At 35.1% G+C, this 10000-nt stretch overlaps 9 protein-coding genes and 1 non-coding gene across 10 annotated transcripts in view. All coding sequences in view use genetic code 11, as the record gives it.

Annotated features, from left to right (window-relative positions):
- Positions 1-166: 166 nt before the first annotated feature.
- Positions 167-571, reverse strand: rps8 (ribosomal protein S8). The gene has a single exon. The coding sequence runs from the start codon at positions 569-571 to the stop codon at positions 167-169; it is 405 nt and encodes a 134-aa protein (YP_009295139.1).
- Positions 572-794: 223 nt separating this feature from the next.
- On the reverse strand, positions 795-1163 carry rpl14 (ribosomal protein L14). Its single transcript has one exon. It carries the CDS (start codon positions 1161-1163, stop codon positions 795-797), a length of 369 nt encoding a protein of 122 aa, YP_009295140.1.
- A 102-nt stretch (positions 1164-1265) lies between these two features.
- On the reverse strand, positions 1266-1700 carry rpl16 (ribosomal protein L16; one of the parts in which the record gives this gene). Coding sequence (YP_009295141.1) covers positions 1266-1700 — 435 coding nt within the window.
- On the reverse strand, positions 2724-2732 carry rpl16 (ribosomal protein L16; one of the parts in which the record gives this gene). Coding sequence (YP_009295141.1) covers positions 2724-2732 — 9 coding nt within the window.
- Positions 2733-2895: 163 nt separating this feature from the next.
- On the reverse strand, positions 2896-3552 carry rps3 (ribosomal protein S3). The gene has a single exon. It carries the CDS (start codon positions 3550-3552, stop codon positions 2896-2898), a length of 657 nt encoding a protein of 218 aa, YP_009295142.1.
- Positions 3537-4016, reverse strand: rpl22 (ribosomal protein L22). Its single transcript has one exon. The coding sequence runs from the start codon at positions 4014-4016 to the stop codon at positions 3537-3539; it is 480 nt and encodes a 159-aa protein (YP_009295143.1).
- A 65-nt stretch (positions 4017-4081) lies between these two features.
- On the reverse strand, positions 4082-4363 carry rps19 (ribosomal protein S19). Its single transcript has one exon. The coding sequence runs from the start codon at positions 4361-4363 to the stop codon at positions 4082-4084; it is 282 nt and encodes a 93-aa protein (YP_009295144.1).
- Positions 4364-4411: 48 nt separating this feature from the next.
- Positions 4412-5236, reverse strand: rpl2 (ribosomal protein L2). The gene has a single exon. The coding sequence runs from the start codon at positions 5234-5236 to the stop codon at positions 4412-4414; it is 825 nt and encodes a 274-aa protein (YP_009295145.1).
- Positions 5237-5240: 4 nt separating this feature from the next.
- On the reverse strand, positions 5241-5519 carry rpl23 (ribosomal protein L23). The gene has a single exon. The coding sequence runs from the start codon at positions 5517-5519 to the stop codon at positions 5241-5243; it is 279 nt and encodes a 92-aa protein (YP_009295146.1).
- A 204-nt stretch (positions 5520-5723) lies between these two features.
- trnI-CAU lies at positions 5724-5797 on the reverse strand. The gene has a single exon. It is a non-coding gene; the product is annotated as a tRNA-Ile (tRNA).
- Positions 5798-6175: 378 nt separating this feature from the next.
- Positions 6176-10000, forward strand: part of ycf2 (hypothetical chloroplast RF21) — a 6606-nt gene continuing 2781 nt past the window's right edge. The window contains exon 1 of the mRNA in view: positions 6176-10000. This exon is cut by the window's right edge and continues 2781 nt beyond it. Within this exon, the coding sequence (YP_009295147.1) occupies positions 6176-10000 (3825 nt within the window).

The raw sequence follows: 10000 nt of genomic DNA on the forward strand, positions 1-10000 counted from the left end.
GGAATTCATTTTTGTTCTTTCATCCCAGGTACTGTAAGTGATCTTGAAGTATCAACTAATGGAGGTAGAACGATATTCAATAACTCCCCCATTTTTTCCTTTCCCAAATTTTACAAATAAGAAGTTTTGGATCCAATTTTTATATTCAATTCAAAATATCAAAATATTACCATATATAACACAAAATTTCTCCCCCGATTCCTTCTAGTCGAGCCTCTCGGTCTGTCATTATACCTCGCGAAGTAGAAAGAATTACAACTCCCATCCCACCTAAAATTTTAGGGATTCGTTGATAGTTAGAATAGATTCGTAAACCGGGTCGACTGATCCGTTTTAAATTGAAAATATTTCTATAGGGTCTTTTCCTATTCCTTCTATGTCGCAGGGTTAAAACAAAAAAATTTTTGTTTTTTTCTCGATGGTTTCTCACGTTTTCAATAAAACCTTCTCGTAAAAGTATTCTTACAATATTTTCGGTAATATTGGTGGATGCTATTCGAACCACTCTTTTTCGATCCATATCAGCATTTCGTATAGAAGTGATTATCTCAGCAATAGTGTCCCTACCCATGATGAACTATAATTATTGCGGCAAAAAAAATTGGATACTATCAACGTGTTTTTTTACTTATTTGTCTATGAATTCTATTTTTCAAGAAAGATATATGCGTGAGACACATTCTACTCAATTTTGAATCTATTTCTTTCAAATACTCCACTAGAAACATATCACGATTTCCTTTTATAAGACCTTTCTTTCAAATACTCCACTAGAAACATATCACGATTTCCTTTTATAATACTTCGGGAGCTAATGAAACTATTTTAGTAAAATTGAATTGTCTCAACTCTCGGGCGATTGCACCAAAAATTCTAGTTCCTTTTGGATTTCCTTCTTTATCAATAACAACTGCGGCATTGTCATCATATCGTATTATCATTCCGTTGTCACGTTTGAGTTCTTTACAGGTACGCACAATTACCGCTCTGACTACTTCGGATCTTTCTAGAGGCATATTAGGTACTGCTTCTTTGATAACAGCAACAATAATGTCACCAATATGAGCATATCGACGATTGCTAGCTCCTATGATTCGAATACACATCAATTCTCGAGCCCCGCTGTTATCCGCTACATTTAAATGGGTCTGAGGTTGAATCATATCATTTTTTTTACTCTGTTTTTTACAATGCAAAGGGCGAAGAAAAAAAGAAATATTTTTTGTCCACAAACAGAAAAAGAAACCTGTGTTTTTGTTTCATTCCTAAGATTCCTTTCGGGTGGTTTTAGATTTTTCTTCTATCTCCGAACTAATGAATTGAGTTCGTATAGGCATTTTGGATGCTGCTATTGAAATAGCTCTTCTGGCAATCTTTTTTGTTACTCCACCCATTTCATAAAGTATTCGACCGGGTTTCACAACAGCTACCCAATATTCAGGGGATCCTTTTCCCGAACCCATACGTGTTTCCGCGGGTCGTACAGTAACTGGTTTATCTGGAAATATGCGTACCCATATCTTTCCCCCACGACGTGCATTTCGTGTCATTGCTCGTCGACCTGCTTCTATTTGTCTAGATGTGATCCAAGCAGGTTCAAGTGCTTGAAGAGCATATTTACCGAAACAAATATGATTACCTCCAGAAGATATCCCCTTCATTCTTCCTCTATGTTGTTTACGGAATCTGGTTCTTTTGGGGTTATAGTTGATGGTTGTTTCTCAATTCCATCTCTACTACAGAACCGGACGTGAGAGTTTCTTCTCATCCAGCTCCTCGCGAATCACGAATAAAGGATTTCAAAATTTGGATTTTTAATAATGAAGTTCATTTCAGTTAATTAAGATATAATATTCAAAAAATGAAGTTAAGATATATATGTATTTTTTGAGGAATACGAAGAATCGTTAGTCATTTATATATCTTGTTTGAATAGATAATTCAACATTTTCATATTAGTTTTACTAATATTGTATTATTATTATTGTAACTAATCCTTATTCTGTCTTTTATCCTATTGCTTTTGCAATAAAAAAAGAAAGTTTTCGCGGGCGAATATTTACTCTTTCAATTTCTATTTCAGTTGTAGGGCTAGCTCGTGACGTCTCAGATCTCAGAATAGATAAATAGATCTCCGGCTCATTCCGCCATCCCGACCAGTGAATCTTTAATATTTTTTTCAATGGAATCTTTTTCATTCACAGGTTCCGTCGTTCCCATCGCTTCTTACTTAATGGTTAGGTCCGAATTTGACAATGGAGCTCGTAAGAATAATCAAATAAAGTCTTGAGCCATTCTTCTCAGTCTTTATTGGCTCGAAGCTCTTGATTTTTTCTTGTATTATTCTATTAATTGATTAATTTCATTAATTAGGGTATGGATAAATCAGTATTCATGCTTTATTACACTGCCTTTTATGATAGACCTTACATATTGGAATTTTAAATCATTGAGATTCTTTTTCTCTCTTTCTCTCCTCCTTCCATTTATCCACATCTTTTTTCTCTTCTATTTTGCTTTGCAACTTAGAATCTTTTTTGTTTATGAAAAAAAAAAATAGCAGTTGCTACAAAGATATGACCTATACTATATATCATATCGTGACTGGTTCTTTAGATCCAGATAATGCGAAGTTGATGAGTTGGTTATTAGTTCTTCTCTAGTTATTAGTTCATACTATGGGTTTGGTTTAATCCTAACCCTAAAAAATCAACGAGTCACACACTAAGCATAGCAATGATATCAAATGGTCAATCGAATTTTTATTCAACCCTATAGAATTCAGTATTAGAAATTAGAATTGCTCCCTTTGATTGACCAGAAAAAGAATGACCGAGGTTCTCTGCTTTTGTTCAATTACTGGTATCGAAGGGAAAAATAAGTAATAAAGGTTTATTAGGCCTCGTCCAGAAATATCCAAATTTTTATGCCTAATACCCCATAGATAGTTCGAACTGGATAAGAACAATAATCAATTTTAGCTCGAATAGTTTGTCGGGGAACCCTCCCTTCTCTGATCCATTCGACACGTGCAATTTCCTTTCCGTCAATGCGCCCTGCAATTTGTACTTGAATGCCTTTTGTATCTGCTTTTTCAGCTAATTCAATAGCTTTTTTCATTGCTTTTCGAAATGAAACTCTATTCTTTAATTGTCCGGCTATAAATTCGGCAAGAATCTTAGGGTTTCCGTAAGGTTTTGCAATTCTTGTGATAGCAATGTTAAGTTTTCGGTTTACACAATTCAATTCTTTTTGTAGAGTCATTTGTAATTCTTCGGTTGCTCGCGGTCTATTTTCTATTAATAATTTTGGAAATCCCATAAAAATTATGACTTTGATCAGATCGATTCCTTTTTGAATATCTATACGTGCAATTCCCGTGACGCCAGAGGATGTTATCATATTCTTTTGTACATAATTCTTGATAAAATTTCTTATTTTTTGATCTTCTTGTAGACTTTCAGAATAATTTTTTGGTTGTGAAAACCAAAGGGAATGATGACCTTGGGTTGTACCAAGTCTGAAACCAAGTGGATTTATTTTTTGTCCCATAAACCCCCTCTATTATGGAGATCATAATATGCCATAGCTGTAGAATTTTTTTTCCATCTCGGTTTTTTTAACAAATTGAGCTCTATCGATTCAGAATCGTCTAAAGATATATCTTTCAGTACAATAGTTATATGGCAGGTGGTCCTTTTTATCGGATAACTACGTCCGCGAGCTCGAGGTTTGAATTTCTTTACGGTAGTCCCCTCATTCACTTCAGCTTTACTAATAACTAAATTGGCTTCATTGGAAGCCATAGTGTAACTAGCGTTTGCTGCTGCAGAATAAACCAATTTAAAAATGGGATAACCTGCTCGATAGGGCATTAGTTCTAATATCATAAGTGTTTCCTCATAGGAACGCCCACGAATTTGGTCAATGACTCTTCGTGCTTTGTCAGCCGACATAGATATATGTTGACCTAAAGCGTATACTTCTGGTTTTTTCTTCTTTAGCACCTGGTACATAAAGTTTGCCTCCTACTAATGAATCATAAGCATCTAGATCTTTTTTTAGTATTTTAGTATTAACATTACCGACGACGAGATCTATTATCACTTTTTGTGTGTCCTCGGAAATTGAAAGTAGATGCAAATTCTCCCAATTTGTGTCCTACCATATGATCCGTTATATAAATAGGCAGATGCTCTTTTCCATTATGGATGGCAATAGTATGACCAATCATTGTCGGTATAATGGTGGATCCCCGGGACCAAGTTCTTATTATTTCTTTTTCTGCTTTTCTGTTAAGCTTATCAATTTTTTTTAATAAATGATTCGCTACAAAGGGATTTTTTTTTAGTGAACGTGCCACAGCTGACTCCTATATATTTTTTTGAAGAAATCAATTCGATTTTCTTTACTACTTACTACGGTGACGAAGAATGAACTTCTCACTATATTTATTTCTTTTTCTACTTTTTCTTCCAAGTGCAGGATAACCCCAAGGGGTTGTGGGTTTTTTTCTACCAATTGGAGCTCTCCCTTCACCACCTCCATGGGGATGGTCTACAGGGTTCATAACTACTCCTCTTACTACAGGACGCTTACCTAGCCAACGTTTAGCTCCGGCTCTACCCAAACTTTTCTGGTTCACCCCAACATTCCCCACTTGTCCGACTGTTGCTGAGCAGTTTTTGGATATCAAACGGACCTCCCCAGAAGGTAATTTTATTGTGGCTGATTTTCCCTCTTTTGCAATCAGTTTCGCGACAGCACCCGCTGCTCTAGCTAATTGTCCACCCTTTCCAAGTGTGATTTCTATGTTATGTATAGCCGTGCCTAAGGGCATTTCGGTCAAAGGTAGGGCATTTCCGATTTTTATAGAAACCTCTGTACCAGAAACAATGCTATCTCCAATTATAGCCCCCCTGGGATGTAAAATATATCTCTTCTCACCATTCCCATAGTGTATGAGACAAATGTATGCATTTCGATTAGGGTCGTATTCTATGGTTACGATTCGACCATATATGTCTTTTTCATTCCGTCGAAAATCTATTTTACGGTATAGACGCTTATGACCTCCCCCTCTATGCCTTGCGGTAATGATTCCTCTGGCATTACGACCTTTACCACAACGATGCTGTCCATAGATCAAATTCTTTCCTCGAGTGGATTTCACTTGACCATTTACGGTTCCATTGCGTGTACTCGGGGTATAAGTTTTGTATAATTGTATCACCATGCTATTAAGTATTTTGATTGAAGTTCTTTATCTTTTTAAGAGGTTGAATAGAATAACCCGGTTGAAGCGTAATGATTACACGTCTCATTGTCTGTCCCATTCTTCTACTCTTTGCGGGAAGGCGATGGCTATTCACATCCTTTACCTTGACACCAAAAAAGAGTTCGATCGAAAGCTTTATTCCTATCTTAGTTGCTCTTGATTCGATATTAAAAGTATATTTATTTTTCCCCAATAACCGAATACTTTTGTCTGTCAATACTGCATATTTGATTCCATCCATAAATTTATTTTCTTCCTTCTGAGTTCAAGTCTCAATAAGAATGCTAGTTCTTACTGTTCATATAGTTCATATATATCTATGATACATATATATCTATCATATATGAAAAAAAAATATAGATAGATATGTTATGATATGGATCTGAATTGTGTTATGTGACATCAATTCGTTATGTATGGATGAGATTCCAAGGTCCTGATTGCGTGCATCCAGTAGGAATTGAACCTACGACTTCGCCAATTATGAGTTGGGCGCTTTCACCACTCAGCCATGGATGCTTAACAGGGACCCTTGTCCACGGTGCCAATCCAATATAAAAAATAAGTCAAATTAAAATAACATAAAATCATTTAATTTAAAATAACATAAAATAAGTCAAATTAAAATAACATAAAATAAATTAAAATAACATAAAATAAGTCAAATTAAAATAACATAAAATAAATTAAAATAACATAAAATAAATTAAAATAACATAAAATAAGTCAAATTAAAATAACATAAAATAAATTAAAATAACATAAAATAAATTAAAATAACATAAAATAAGTCAAATTAAAATAACATAAAATAAATTAAAATAACATAAAATAAATTAAAATAACATAAAAGAAGAATCAAAATCAAAATGAGATGAAATCTCGGGGGTGAACCTAATGCAAAAAATACAAATCAAGTTCTGTATTTTCGAATTGAGAGAGATAATGAGAGAGATAAAGAATTCTCACTATTTCTTAGATTCGTGGACCCAATTCAATTCAGTGGGATCCTTTATTCACATTTTTTTCCACCAAGAACGTTTTCTAAAACTCTTTGACCCACGAATTTTTAGTATTCTACTTTCACGCAATTTCCAGGGTTCAACAAGCAATCGATCTTTCACGATCAGGGGAGTAATACTCTTTGTAGTAGCGGTACTTATATATCGTATTAACAATCGAAATATGGTCGAAAGAAAAAACCTATATTTGACAGGGTTTCTTCCTATACCTATGAATTCCACTGGACCCAGAAATGATCGATTGGAAGAAGCTGTTGGGTCTTCCAATATCAATAGGTTGATTGTTTCGCTCCTGTATCTTCCAAAAGGAAAAAAGATCTCTGAGAGTTCTTTCCTGAATCGGAAAGAGAGTACTGGGGTTCTCTCAATAACAAAGAGGAATTCTAGTTGTAAGATATCTAATGAAACCGTCGCCGAAATTGAGATCTTATTCAAAGAGAAAGATAGCAAATCTCTGGAGTTTCTTTTTGTATATTATATGGATGATGATTCGACCCACAAGGACCATGATTGGAAATTGGCTGATCCTATTTTATTGGAAAGATTAGCGAAAGACTGGATTTCTTATCTTATGTCTGCTTTTCGTGAAAAAAGACCAATTGAAGCGGGGATTTTCTTCAAACAACATGAGCATGTTTCCCATCTCTTCTCGAGAAACAAGGGGGCTATCTCGTTGCAAAATTGTACTCAATTTCATATGTGGAAATTCCGCCAAGATCTCTTCCTTTTATTCCCTAGTTGGGGGAATAATCCGCCCGAATCGTATTTTTGGTTAGGCAATGTGTGGTTGGGAAAGAAGGATCGGTTTTTTAGCAAGGTACGGAATGTATGGTCAAATATTCAATATGATTCCACAAGGTCTAGTTTCGTTCAAGTAACGGATTCTAGCCAACTGAAAGGATCCTCTGATCAATCCAGAGATCATTTGGATTCCAATCATTTGGATTCCATTAGTAATGAGGATTCGGAATATCGCACATTGATCAATCAAAGAGAGATTCAACAACTAGAAGAAAGATCGATTCCCTGGGATCCTTCCTTTCTTCAAACGGAACGAAAAGAGATAGAATCAGACCGATTCCCGAAAAACCTTTCTGGATATTCCTCAATGTCCCAGCTATTCACGGAACGCGAGAAACCGATGATTAATCATCTGTTTCCGGAAGAAATGGAAGAATTTCTTGGGAATGCTACAAGATCCGTTCGTTCTTTTTTCTCTGATAGATGGTCAGAACTTCATCTGGGTTCGAATCCTACTGAGAGGTCCACTAGAGAGCAGAAATTGTTGAAGAAACATCTTTCTTTTGTCCGGCGATCAGAAAATAAAGAAATGATTCATTTATTCAAAATCATTACGTATTTACAAAATACTATCTCAATTCATTCTATTTCATTAGATCCGGGATGTGATATGGTTCCGAAGGATGACCCGGATCTGGACAGTTCCAATAAGATTTCATTCTTTAACAAAAATCCATTTTTTGATTTCTTTCACCGATTCCATGAACGGAACAGGGGAGGATACGCGTTACACCATGATTTTGAATCAGAAGAGAGATTGCAAGAAATGGCAGATCTATTTACTCTATCAATAACCGAGCCGGATCTGGTGTATCATAAGGGATTTTCTTTTTCTATTGATTCGTACGGATTGGATCAAAAAAAATTCTTGAATGAGGTATTCAACACCAGGGCTGAATCGAAAAAGAAATCTTTATTGGTTCTGTCTCCTGTTCTTTTTCGTTATGAGGAGAATGAATATTTTTTTCGAAGGATCAGACAAAAACGGGTCTGGATCTCCTGCGGGAATGGTTTGGGAGATCTAAAGCAAAAAATGGTGGTATTTGCTAGCAATAACATAATGGAAGCAGTCAATCAATATAGATTGATCCGAAATCTGATTCAAATCCAATATAATAGGTACATAAGAAGTGTATTGAATCGATTCTTTTTAATGAATAGATCCGATCGCAACTTCGAATATGGAATTCAAAGGGATCAAAAAGGAAAGGATACTCTCAGTCATAGAACTCTAATGAAATATATGATCAAACAAGATTATGCATATATATACAAATGGTCCAATGGGAGCAAGAATTGCCAGGAACATTTGGAACATTTCCTTTCTGAGCAGAAAAGCTGTTTTCAAGTGCATTTTCAAGTGCAAAAGAGCCGTTTTCAAGTAATGTTTGATCAATTACGTATTTATACACGTATTCGTATTAATCAATTTTTGATGAATTATTCTGAGGTTTGCAAGAAATTCGAAAAAGATGTGTATAAGTTGCTTACTTTCTTTTTGCCCAAGTGGTCCAGGTCACTTCGTTTCTTTTTCCTTTTCTCCCAGTCACTTCGTTTTTTGGGCAAGTCACTTCGTTTTTTGGCCAAGTTGCTTTTCTTTTTGTCTAATTCACTTTCTTTTCCTTTTTCCTGTGTAAGTTTTGGGAATACCCCCATTCATAGGTCCGAAATCAACATCTATGAATTGAAAGGTCCGAATGATAAACTCTGCAATCAGTTGTTAGAATCGATAGGTTTTCAAATTGTTCATTTGAAAAAATTGAACCCCTTCTTACTGGCTGATGATGGTACTTCGAAATTCTTGATCAATGGAGGAACAATATCACCATTTTTGTTCAATAAGATACCAAAGCGGATGATTGACTCATTCCATACTAGAACTAATCGCAGGAAATCCTTTGATAACAAAGATTCCTATTTCTCAATGATATTCTACGATCAAGACAATTGGCTGAATCCCGGGAAACCATTTCACAGAAGTTCATTGATATCCTCTTTTTATAAAGCAAATCGACTTCGATTCTTGAATAATCCGCATCACTTCTGCTTCTATTGTAACAAAAGATTCCCTTTTTCTGTGGAAAAGGCTCGTAATAATAATTCATATTTTCTATATGGGCAATTTCTCAATATCTTGTTCCTTCGCAAGAAAAGATTTTCTTTGTGCGTTGGTAAAAAAAAACATGTTTTTGGGGGGAGAACTACTATTTCACCAATCGAGTCACAAGTATCTAACATATTCATACCTAACGATTTTCCACAAAGTGGTGACGAAAGGTATAACTTGGACAAATCTTTTCATTTTCTAAGTCGACCCGATCCATTCGTTCGTAGAGCTATTTATTCGATCGTAGACACTTCTGGAAACCCTCTAACAGAGGGACAAATTGTCAATTTTGAAAGAACTTATTGTCAACCTCTTTCAGATATGAATCTATCTGATTCAGAAGGAAAGAACCTTCATGAGTGTCCCAATTTCAATTCAAATATAGGTTTGATTCACATTCCATGTTCTGAGAAAGATTTCCCATCCGAAAAAAGGAAAAAACAGAGTCTTTGTCTAAAGAAATGCGTTGGGGTTCAGAAAGGGCGGATGTATACAACCTTTCAACGAGATAGTGCTTTTTCAATTCTCTCAAAAAAATGGAATCTATTCCAAACATATATGCCAAGCTTCTTTACTTCGACAGGGTACAAATATCTAAATTCGATATTTTTAGATACTTTTTCAGACCTATTGTCAATACTAAGTAGCAGTGTATCCATTTTTCATGATATTATGGGTATATCGTGGCGAATTCTTCAGACAAAATTGTGGAAGATGCAATTTTTTCTCAGAAGTGAGATCTCGAGTAAATGGTTACATAATCTTCTGTCCAAAGAAATGATTCATCGAAAT

The sequence above is a fragment of the Ipomoea nil genome (assembly GCF_001879475.1).
Source record: "Ipomoea nil chloroplast DNA, complete sequence, cultivar: Tokyo-kokei standard".
NCBI lineage: Eukaryota > Viridiplantae > Streptophyta > Magnoliopsida > Solanales > Convolvulaceae > Ipomoea > Ipomoea nil.